General features: G+C 39.1%; 1 protein-coding gene across 5 annotated transcripts in view; it reads right to left on the bottom strand.

The window, feature by feature from the left end:
* Positions 1-12,315, bottom strand: part of LOC126999928 (pyruvate dehydrogenase phosphatase regulatory subunit, mitochondrial-like) — a 27,885-nt gene extending 15,570 nt beyond the window's left edge. Inside the window, exons 1-7 of one of the 5 annotated variants that reach the window (XM_050863091.1) lie at positions 12,131-12,313; positions 11,184-11,470; positions 10,106-10,340; positions 9,303-9,397; positions 8,116-8,243; positions 6,899-7,002; positions 4,894-5,035 (exon numbers count right to left, since the gene is read on the bottom strand). In XM_050863091.1, the coding sequence (XP_050719048.1) occupies positions 4,894-5,035; positions 6,899-7,002; positions 8,116-8,243; positions 9,303-9,397; positions 10,106-10,291 (655 nt within the window). In that variant the 5' untranslated portion in view covers positions 10,292-10,340; positions 11,184-11,470; positions 12,131-12,313. The other 4 variants (XM_050863092.1, XM_050863094.1, XM_050863090.1 and 1 more) reach the window with 4 other exon arrangements.

The following is a 12,315-nucleotide window of genomic DNA, read 5'->3' as shown; positions in this document are numbered from 1 at the left end:
CTTTGATCCTAGAATCTAGAGTCCGGGTTGATAGGTGGTCTTCTGGACAGCATGTGGGTAGTTTTAAGCCACTCGGCGGCGGCTGAAAAATCCCAGCTTGGTGGCACCGGGCGGGATTAAGAAACACTGCCCTCCTGAACACGAGGCACTCAGCCACCGCCTCCCCATAAGTAGGTACATTATTAATTTATTAATTAACAGCTCTTTAAAATTTTACCATGTTTATATGATTCTAAGTTGTTCAGGTATTCTCTTCTATTATACGGAGTCTTGGATTTTGAAACGGGTGAATTATTGGGGAGCGCACAGGAACGCATCTCAATGTCTATAATGGAATTAAAGGGGAAACTTCGCTTAGATTAACACATTTCCGTTTTACTACAAGCAAATGTTTGGGAACAGAAATTGCTTCTAAATTGGGGACTTGTTGTAGTACATGTCTGATACTCGTATCACACCCGTAACAATACAGCAACCCCCACAGGGGTGTGCTGTGCAGCTATACCAACAACATACACACTAAAAACTATACAGTAGTTTCGATAAGTATCAAAAACGCTACGGTGGCGTCACGATGTGTTGACTACGTGCACGTGTCGTGTCCTCGCAGTGGTTGGTTCTCAAGGTTTAAGAAAAGACACTATCAAAAAAAGGAAGATGGTCTGGGTGTCACTGATGTCTTGAAACAGCTGATCGAGGGCGGCGGTTACGATCTTCTTCAAATATTCAATGCAGATGAAACTGGACACACACACACACACACAACCTGACAAATTATATTATCAACATCATTATTGACACACACACACACACACACACAGAGAGAGAGAGAGAGAGAGAGAGAGAGAGGCTACATGGCTACACATGCAGCGCCCTTCGTGATGGCTAACACAATGATCATAATTATCATTATAAACATTATCATTGACATTATTGATATCACAAGTGACGTTTTTTTTTAACACTACGTAGTGCAGAAGACATGATTGATGATGAGGAGGCTGATGATGAGGAGGAGGAAAAAGAGAAGAAAGATGAGCCAACAGTTCAGCAGTTAACAGAAATATTTGCAATAACAGAAAAATTGAAGGAGGCCATTTACAAATTTGATTCAAATTCGGACCGACGTGGACATGCATCCACACAATTCAAAAGGGATTAAATGAATACAAACTGATGATCACACGCTACTTACGTACGTGACAAGCGAGAAGATATACTGTATACTTATGTTTATTAGGCTAGTCTGTATTATTACACGTATTTTTAAATTGTGCAGCTATACAGACAACATACACCCTAAAAACTATATGCTGATGTTTAATAGGTTAGTCTGTATTATTACACGTATTTTTAAATTTTCAATGCCTACAACAGACTTTCGGCATTAATGGACTACCGTATTTCGCGGTGAATAACGCGCACCTTTTTCACATAAAAAATGCCTGAGAGTTTACCCCAGCGCGTTATATGCCGAAAGAACATTTTATTTATTTATTTTTTTTTTTTTTTACATCTTTGGGGTGTTTTAACCCTTTCCTTGCGCGCGGTGCGGACGCGACTATCCCCTCAGGCGCAGTCGGGCAGCCCAATGGGGGGTTTCTTTTAACCTCTGTATCTCAAAAACTATTCATCACAGCTAAAAACCAAAAACACCATTGGAAAGAGGAGGTCCATATCTATAGGAGTCGGTTATGTATGCCTCTCTTGCGAACGTACATGCACGTTCAGGGAGTGTCGAATGTTAACACTTATGTCAGTGCGTGCGGGATGATCAGCCATATTGAGGGAACTGCGGACATCTCTCCTTCAGATTCTGGCAAGGGAGGATTGCCAACTGCAATATTTACAACTATTTGGTCAAAGAATCAGTCAGGTGATAGGTGAAGCTATGCAAAAATGGCACTATATTAGGCAAGAACATCCACCAGTTACTCGTCCGTAGATTTGCCGCACTGGGCTGATATGATTTTCCACCAAATTTAGTGAAGAACCCACTCAATTGGCAATCCTGTGTTGTGAGAATTAGTGTTGGAACACTCTCATACGTGGGAGATTTGAGTGCGGGTGGAGCTCACAGCGAGCATTTAGCACCACCAGCAAATACGCCTAACGCTCGCTGCGAGCATTTAGCAATGAAAGGGTTAAGGGTCTTTTTTTTCGTCTTGTCCAATAACAATTGCAAACTTACCTTTATTATTCTTTATGAGCCTTTGTAGTCCATAGCTGTCCTATAATATGTTACCAGAGAATACAGGGCGATCAAATAACTACTGTACAAAAATTAAATCGGTGGAGGATCGCACATGCCTTGTTGTTATCCTGCTTTTCCGTCGGGCGCCGACACAACCCAAGCACCATTTGCATTGTTTTGTATGACTAAGGAGCACTGTTGCCAATTTCAGCATTAAGCTACATAAAAAAATCATATTGGAAAAAAATATCCATGTGTTCATTATTAATTATTAATATTAGTGAGAATAATGGGGTAAATATGATATCAGAAACTGTACATCGTGAGTCTTGTACGAGGAGTTATTTTGCGCAACACTAGCCCGGTCGCCATTTGCATGGTTTGAAAACCACACAACCACACCCATACAACAAACAGCTGCATGCCGCATGTCACCAGAACGGCGTGAATTGTGTCTTGCCCAGTTGTCTGTCATAACCTACAAGTGATGGGGAGAATAATATGCTAATTATGATATCAGAAGCTGTGCATCATCAGTATGTACGGGGATGTATTTCTCATAACACCAGCCCGACCGCCATTTTCATTGCTTTACTCAAGGACATTTGTCAATTCAAGCAGTACAGGTTACACCAAAAATATATAAATTTTGGGAAACTGTATATCATCAATGTTCTTTAACCGTACATATTTCTGAGCATTTAAAGAACTTTTTTTTTTCAGAAATTGTTGTCTTAACCTGTAGTGTTTAGTACGTACATATACGTACCTCTTAGGGAAGTGTTTAGTACATATATATGCGCAAGCTCTTTTGAGGGCTCATACGCCCTTTACTTTTGTTTGTGTATGTAATATTGTTCATTGACAGTAAAGAGGAATAATTTGACAAGTCTTCGTATTTGTAAATGGATGTTAAAGGGCCTTTCTGTACATTTGTCCGCATTCCAACAAAAATCATTATACAAGAAGGTAAGTTACTTTCTTCTAGGTAATTACTCCTTGATTCTATAATCAGTAAGGCATGAGGAATTGTAAATTATGGTTCAGAGTAATCGGAAATGAAAACTTATCGTCTGAAGCTTCATAGTGTTTTGTTGAACTTTGTGAACTACAGTTGTAGTACAGACGACCTTGAAGCGAGCGGTGTTGCTTGATGCACATCCAATCATTTTCTTGTTCTTACAATTCCTGTTTATTTTTTTAGGTTTTTGTGATGCAAAGAAGTACTTATACATTACTCATGCTTTAGGGTAGTGAGAAGTGTTTATAATGGAAAGAATATAGGCTCTAAAAAAAAATTAAAGCTAAATTTCCCTTTCCTGGTATGAGAAAAATAAGACAACGAACAATCTAGGGTTCCATTCCTCGCATATAAATAATATATATATCAAATTATTATTATTATTATTATTATTTTTTTTTTTTTTACATTTTAGGGGCAAATAAAAAAAATACGAAAAAAGTGCAACCTGGCATGACCCCTATTGATGACAAAAGACGACACTGTGCGGGTTAAAGTTTGGGGTGCGCGTTATACACCGGTGTGCATTATACGCCGCAAAATACGGTAAGTTCCCCTAAAATTAGTCCACTGTACCGAGGGATTACTGTATGTATGTGTGTGTGTGTGTGTGTATATATATATATATATATATATATATATATATATATATATATATATATATATATATATATATATATATATATATATATATATATATATATATATATATATATATATATATATATATATATATATATATATATATATATATATATATATATATATATATATATATATATATATATATATATATATATATATATATATATATATATATATATATATACAGGTAACTCTCGATTTACGCGAGTTTGGTTTACGTGTTTTTGAAATAACGCGGAGTCCAAAATCCAAATAAATGTTTAATTTACACGTTTTTTCCACTTATACGCGATATTTTATGGAGTGGCCACCATATGTCTCACGCAACTGAACTCACACGGCGCCACAGCCACACAGCTGAGCTCAGTTCTTCCCGTGCGCCACTTGAACAACAATACAGTACCCACACTGCCACGCTACTCAACAATAGGGGTGGGCAGGTACCAGTACCAGTACCGGTACTAATGGTACCAGCTATACAGTACGGTACCGGTACGAGACTGCTCGGTACCGGTACCAATACTAGCCAGCCGCTCATGATGTCCCTCATTTCTTCCTCACACAAGTGAAGCTGAGACTGAGTGCCTGAGTGGATATCTCGGTGATATGGATATTCTCTCTCTCTCCACTGAATGAAGTGAATATTTATTTTTCGACAGAAACCTACCTCTTGTTTGATTTACATTGTTTTTGATTTACACGACTTCTTCAAGGACGCAATACTTGCGTAAATCGAGAGTTACTTGTATGTATGTATGTATATATATATATATATATATATATATATATATATATATATATATATATATATATATATATATATATATATATATATATATATATATATATATATATATATATATATATATATATATATATATATATATATAAGCTATGCTCTTAGTACCCTGTCTCCATATCTACATTCTGTTTGTTTGTTTTTGTGTATGTTATGTTCTTTCAGCTAATATGTGCTCCTCCACTATGTGTGCTTTTGTTTCTTAACTCTGTGTTGTGAAATAAGTTTACTCACCTTGACTTTGTGCAAGGGAAGCCAAAGTGGCACAAACTGTGTAAGGGTCAGCTACAGCATCAGCAGGTATCCACACACCACCCTCCAGGTCCCCAGTGAACAGGTGGGGATGCAGACGTTTTATTTCATGGCGATCTAACCACTGAAAGAAGATTCACATTAAGTAAGGCCCATTACCTGCATTTATGCAGTGGCGTGCTTTGGTACATTAAGAACAACAAATATACTACATGTTCAATCAGATCAATCAAGCTTACATTATGCACATATACTTTTTTATGGCAAGGAAGGCCACCCAAGGGTAAACAAATATAAAGTATGGTTTCCGCAAGGGGCGTTTTACTGATGACCGTCCTTTCCTAACTGACTCCAGGTCATCATCTTCTCATAGCCATTTCAGTGAAACTTTTGCTGTTACCTTAAACAACCTGAAAGCTTTTAAGAGTCTGGCACAAATCTTTGCTTTCTTAACTACTCTCCTACAGATTATATCCCTCTCTTTGTACTTTTATCTCCAGTTTCCTTTCAGGCTGATCTATCTCTGCTGTGATAGAAGGCAGTGGTGGGCACAGTTCCGCTAACCGCTAATTAGCGAAGCTAACTTATTCGTTAGCTGATTAGCGTTTTCGCTAACTTTGGAAACAGTTAGTGGTCCAGTTAGCTTCCGCTAAGTATAGTTCCTCCTCCTAACTTAAGTCCACTAAAAAATTCATACAGGTTTGGTCTTGTCCGTTGTGGGCAGACACAGCACCAGTAGAGCCATATGGCGCAATAATTCCAGTTCTTTCATTTTTGGGTAAATCACGCCTTAAAGTAGGGTAAATGGACAATTATTAGGGAAACTTTTTGGTATTTTAGGGTGATGCATCTTCCATTTCTAACTCTTTGAACTCTGGATTTAATAACAAGAATTCGATATCGTAAATTTACGGGAAATCTTGGGTAAAATATACGGATTTAGGATAAACAGGAGGCTTCTTTCTTTTCTCTTCTTGTTACTTGTTGGGCTCTTTGTTCAGTTCAGCTGCGACGTTGTCAACGTGTAGTCACATTCATTATTGTCGCCTTGTTTATCGTTATCAACATCATGGAAGGTAACCAGAGTGAGGACGTTTTTGTTCCTCCTGAGGATGCTGACCCTGTTAGGGAGCTGGCAGAAGCTGTGGGTGAGGCAGAGGACATTCAAGCTGTCTAGGAGTTCCAGAAGTTCCAGAACCCGTGGCCCCACCTGGAGAAGTACTTTATCCTTAAATCAAGAGATATGACGAACACCAATGTCTTGCACTTCCGGTTCGTCATGTGCCAACACAAGGAGGCCATCATTAATGGACAGACAGGGTTTTAGAACCAAAATACTAAACCGAAGCTAAGTCCATATAAAAAAAGTTAGCAGTTAGCGTTAGCTTCCACTAATTTCTTTATCAGTTTACCAGTTAGCGAATTGAACTTTTTGTTTAGCGGTGCACAGCACTGGTAGAAGGTCACTGTTCTTCCCCTAAAACTATTAACAGTGGAGTCCAGGTTGATAGGTGGTCTTCTGGACAGTATGTGTGTAGTCTTAGGACACTCGGCAGTGACTGAAAAATCCCAGCTTGTGGCATTGGGCAGGGTGCAAATCTGTGTCGTCCTGGATGTGGCAACATCATGCTATCCACTTAGCCACTGCCTCCCCTTGGTGATCATGAGTCTATTTCTTGGTAAGATCGTGGCAAATGAACCTCTATCAATTGTTGACCATTTCAAGTCCATCTTTGTAGCATCTGTATCTCTTTACATTTTCCTTCCTCCTTTGATTCTTATTCTATCCCCAGGTTTTTTATATATCAATAGTATTTTGTCTATCTTATGAAGATAGACTACATACTGTGACACAAAGGTAAGAGATACTGAACCAAAAAGGGGATGTATCAAACAGTAAGAGCCCATTCATTCCCTAGGCCTGTAATCTGATACTGCCTTTTAGTTAAAATAACAGAAAAAAAATAAGGATGCCATCCAAACTTACTTCACATTCAAGTCCAGATGGTTTTGTGTATGCTACTCTCCGTTTAAGAGCGATTGCTCTGTCCCTTGTTCGTGCCAGGTTCAAACTGCCACATTGTTTCAAGCCTGAAAATATTTAACAACAATATTTCTTCAGATGAAGAAGCAGAAATCTTAAACATGAATGCCACAAAATTGTACATGACTATATGAATGGATGCAGAAAAACTAAATTATAGCTCACTTTTCATAATACACTTAAACATCATTAGAAAAAAGGGTTTTTTCCTATGAATAATAAAGTTAAGGCATACAAAAAAAATCAAGTTAGAAAAAAATATTTCTCACATCCCTTTCTTTTCCAAAAGATATGCTACGATGGCTACTCTGATCGAAAAATCCTGGTCTGCCCAAATCAGGGTGGGCTGCAGCTCCCCCAGCCCCCCAAGCTCGTACGCCTATACACACACACACACACACACAGATAAAGGAACACACATAGACACAGGAATGCACAAACACACACTTGCACATGGAGAAGCAGTGGCCAAGTGGTCAGCATGCAGGCACAGTGTGCCTCAGGACCTAGGTTTGAGTCCCACTCAATTTTCAACTATCAACGAGTGGCAGAAGATTACCAACATGCTGCCCAGATCTTCAATCAACCCTAACCAGTGACTTCGGCTAAGTGGAGCACAGGGGGGCCAGCATGGGCCAAGTAGTCATATATCACAGCAGCCACTATAAATAAAATTCGCCTGTGCCACTAACGAGCTAAGTCCATCCAAGAGGCCCCTCAAAAGAGCCTACTGGCACTACAGGCAGAACCTAAAAAAAAACTACGAGTTGCAGAGTCACACACACCAGTGGCAGTATCTAATCTCTGGTACTGTTCACAATTGGACACTGCTAGCCATTCTGGAGCCCCTTGACACTTTTATCCACAATGGCTACCCCAAATGAAAATGAGACATGATCTAAAGCAAAAAATAGACAGGGTTGAAAAGCTGGAGAAAGGAGAGAGCAATTACAGCTTGGAGGAGTATAAAGTTGGCTCTAGCATTCTTTATATTCTTTTGAAGAGCGAGCCCAGCAAGGACGTGGAAAAGCATTACACACTACAGGGGCTGAAAATCGAGGTGTTGGATTAGGCATTACGAGTGGTTTTGTCTCTCATGGATGTCTTGCTGTGCAAATTCTGATTGAAAAACAAATAAAAGAGGACTTTACATTACATACCTAGGTTATGACCTTCCTCTTGGAGAGCTTTAATAAGGTTGACAGAGTAAGTGACAATCTGTCTTTCTGAAGATGGTTTGAATAGCCCCAAGACTCCTGACCCATTGTGGGAGGTTCCAGACCCTATTCTGAAAACAGAAAAATAAAACAAAAGTGAGACAAAAAAAGTACATGCAAAAAAGGTTATACACTGCCATCACTATCATCTGTAACCTTATAGCCTCAACAGTATGTTCACTTGTTTCATCTTTACAATTACAATTACATTAAATAGATCATACTCTATTCAATTATAATATGTACCACCTACAGCAGGCTCTCGACAACAATTTTTAGTAGATGCCTGTGAAACAGTTATTAGTGACCATTATTGTGTGATATTAAAGAAGTAAAAAAGGTTTATTGGTGGTGCTACTAAGAATTGTCATTCATATCATGTAGCCAAAATAGTACTCTTCTAGAAATATATTCAGTTGGACAATACTGGAAACTGGACAATGCGCCGCACACTCAGGGAGAGTGAACTGTGTTACATTGTGACACTTAGTAATTGTAAACAAGGGGGGGAGCAAGAATCCAAAGTTTTCTATGTGACGTGTTTCCTTAAAACATTATTTCCTGTGGATATAACTGCAGCTGCATCCAGTGCAGGGCTACTTGCCAATATTTTGCCACAATTAACTAAGGAAAATAACAACTTTCCCTGTTCTGTCTCTCCCTCTCAGCACACTCAATCCCTCACCCACTAACTACCTCCAATATGCCTCCACTCTATTGATTCATTTCACTGGTGGTCATCCTAAACCAGTCTCCCTAAATCTTGCCCTTATATGAGGCTTCAAGAATAAAAGGGGCAAACTTGCCAGAAGTAAGTTAGGAGAAAATTCCATTTTTAAACACACTACCCCATGCTAGAGGCAGGAAAGCCAAATTTGATTTGCCTTTTATACCTGCTCTTTTCACTAACAAAGAGACAAACTCCTGATCTCTTGGCATAGAGGAAAGGAACACACTTATGGTGGTACCTAAAGGTCTATTTTCTTTTGGCAAAGAGTTCACCCTTTCTATTCTGAGCACCTCATATACTCTGTACCAAGTCTGACTCTTTGCTCGCAATCCTATGATGGAAAATATCAAACAATTAAGATAGTAATATATTATGTGTTGTCCTGGGTTGATGGCCTTACTTGCTTTGGTCCAATAAAACAACATCTGTCCATCCTTCACGAGTGAGGTGGTACGCTATGCTGTTTCCCACTACACCAGCACCACATACCACAACCTGTCAAACAATACCATAGTATAACTTCTATTTGTTGAGTAACAAAAAGGCTTTCGTGGAGGTTGTGGGTATTTCCATGGGTAGTTTTATGAGCCTAGTCTGACAAGGATTCTGCACAATAAATGTGAGACACTCATGAGGACTCAACTAATCTCCTTTGCAGCCCTTGGAAATATTTGTTGTGGGAGCTGAAGGCATCTGAGAATACAGGTCCAAGGCTGGTTTTGAGACCTACAACACTGATCCCTGCACAAGGGAAAATCTGTGTAAAAATAAGTTACGAAGCTCATGCTGTTGTGAAGTTCATGGGGCAACAGTTTGACACTAAAGGGTCAAACAAAAAAGTCTGATCATACTGTCTTTAAAATTATTTCATGTATTAGTATTATTTTATAAATTAATTCCTGTTATCCAGATTTCAGATTATTGACTTTTTTTTCTGCACTCCATATTTCACAAAATTCTATTCTTTCTGGAGGATTTAATTTCTTGCTTTCAGGAACTCAGGTTGTTTGGTTATCATTTTCTGCCTTCAAGGATTCAGACAGCTAGGACTGTCAACCAGTGGAAATATGATTAATATTTTTATTGTATTTAACAAAGATGAACAGAATATATCAGAAAATTTAGAGAAAACAACAACTGTATTTACATGTCTTCAGTACTTATTGTATGATGGTTAATTCCATAATAGAGTTTAGAACATACCTGTGCTTGAGATGGAAGGTATGAACTGTATCTCTTACTGAAGATAAATGGCGACTTCAATCTGAATGCTCTTGATGATGATATTCTTGAAAGTTGACATGAACCGAATTCCCTGCAACATGCTGCATTTATTTGAAGAACTTTTCTTCCTGCAGATGTAATTCCAACAAAGCCTCTGTGATGCATAGTTTCTCAAACTTTCCTAGTAATGTTTCTCTGGCTTCATTGGTTTCTTCTGAAAAGATACCATGGCCAATATATATAAGCATGTGCATAGTGCAAAACATTCATATATAAAAATTAAATAACTACTGAAGTGTCTTCAAAGAATTGTGTATAGAGTGGAAATTATCTGCAGTAGCTTGGCTGACCTGTTAACTCGTACAGTGTTTAAATATAAAAAAAACTCTTAGTGAATCATACTGACTTTGCATCCCTGTGTCAAGTGCTGCTTAGATTACTTTCATGAAAAGCGTGCAAATAACTATATGACTGGGAACTTAGACACCTAACTCACACATGCAAGAGGTGAGCTGTCAGAATCAGGACATGGAATATAAAGCATCATATCAAAACATTAACTTCACTATGTGTAAAAGTTCACTTGTATCTGGAAGAGCCTTGCATGTTTCTCTGTGCAATGGCTTCCTGGGAAGCCTGGCTGCTAACCCTGATTGCCAACTGTTAATTTTGCTGATAAAATTCTCATTTTCCAATTGGCAATTAACCCGGTAGCAGCGGGGATCATGTTTCTTAATGGTCCCACCATATGAGAAAAATGAGAAAAAATCACCCCTCACACAAACCATTTCATAATATATATCAAAGCATTTCTGATCAGATTATGTATCATCTATTTTGGGGGGTAAATATCATGGCACAAATTTGGCCCGTCGCTGCTACCGGGTTAAAATTGTAATTTGGTGACCTGGTGATTGAAGATACAATTTTTTTACCAAGGTTCAGGTCCATTTTCTTTACTTAGCTTTTTCATCTATCACCTTTTTACTTTGGTTTATTCTGCCTGATAGATATTAGCACAGCTGAGATGGGCCATCACTGGTTTCAGGGCCCTCACCAATTTCTACCCTTTGGGTGACTTCAGGGAGGGTGTTGTAGTGCGAGCTTGGGTATCCTGGTATTGGCCATCTGTCCAGGCTGTGTTTCATGCTGTCCACTGATGTTGTAGTTAAGTCCCGGATCTCCTTCGCCAGGCAGTTAAAGAGACGTGCTCAGCTGTGTGAGAAGGAGTTGTGCACCAGAGTTCGCTGCCTTGAGTGTTGCCCTGTGTGCCCCTCATGTAGCACAGTCTTTCTCTTCTTGGGTGGGAGTTTTCTTGTAGTCCCACATAATCAGCAGCTGATGCTAGAAAACTTAGGAAACTAGTGATTTCTAACGGGAATAGTTAGCAGTTTAATTTAAAACATATTCAAACTTACCAGAAAAAAGGTCTGCCCAACATGAATTTTTTCCTGAACATTGACCCACCGGTGTTTGACTCACAAGTGTTATACATCATGTGTCTTGTATCAATCAATCAACGGGGGCATATGTCAGAGGGGTGGGTGTCCCCTCACCCATAAAATGACACCAACCCCAAGGGCCCCCAAGAACATGGAAATTTCTTATAAACCGCTTATAAACCGATGAGGCCTGCGTGTGTGTTTAATTTCCAGATTGTTGAGAGGTGGACAGCAAGGTATTTGTGAGCTTGGACCGATGCCAACAGTATTATGCGTATGTGCGTGTGATCCGGTAAAGCGAAGTAATATGCATTTGTCAAGCCAATCTCTTTGACTTTTCAGCTAAGAACATATGGACAGAGTGGGCAGAGTCTTTCTCTACATCATCTAACTCTTGTTAAATGGTTGTGTTCGCGTTCAGTAAGCAGCCGCGTAGTACATGTCATTCGCTAACTGGCAGTCTCATCTGGCGACGAATTATTCAGAAACTCAACACCATCATAAGCTCTAGTTAAAATAAATCCCACGTGTCACAGTAACTTAGGAGAAACAAGTGTTTTACCGGAGTGGTTGCTGCTGCTCTCCCTTGGCCGCGACTCCCATTTTGGTCTTGGTCTGGGATGGAACTTGAAAGTCCTTTTTGCATGGTCTCTGAACTTGAGCTTGAAGTTGGTGATGGTATCCGTGGTGATCATAGGGGAAGAGGAGTGGAATAGCAGGTTGGAGGAGGAAGACGGAGGAATAAGT

The sequence above is a fragment of the Eriocheir sinensis genome, chromosome 17 (assembly GCF_024679095.1).
Source record: "Eriocheir sinensis breed Jianghai 21 chromosome 17, ASM2467909v1, whole genome shotgun sequence".
In the NCBI taxonomy this organism is placed as follows: domain Eukaryota; kingdom Metazoa; phylum Arthropoda; class Malacostraca; order Decapoda; family Varunidae; genus Eriocheir; species Eriocheir sinensis.
The sequence above is the reverse complement of the archived record's forward strand: the minus strand, read 5'-3'. Positions and strand labels throughout refer to the sequence as shown.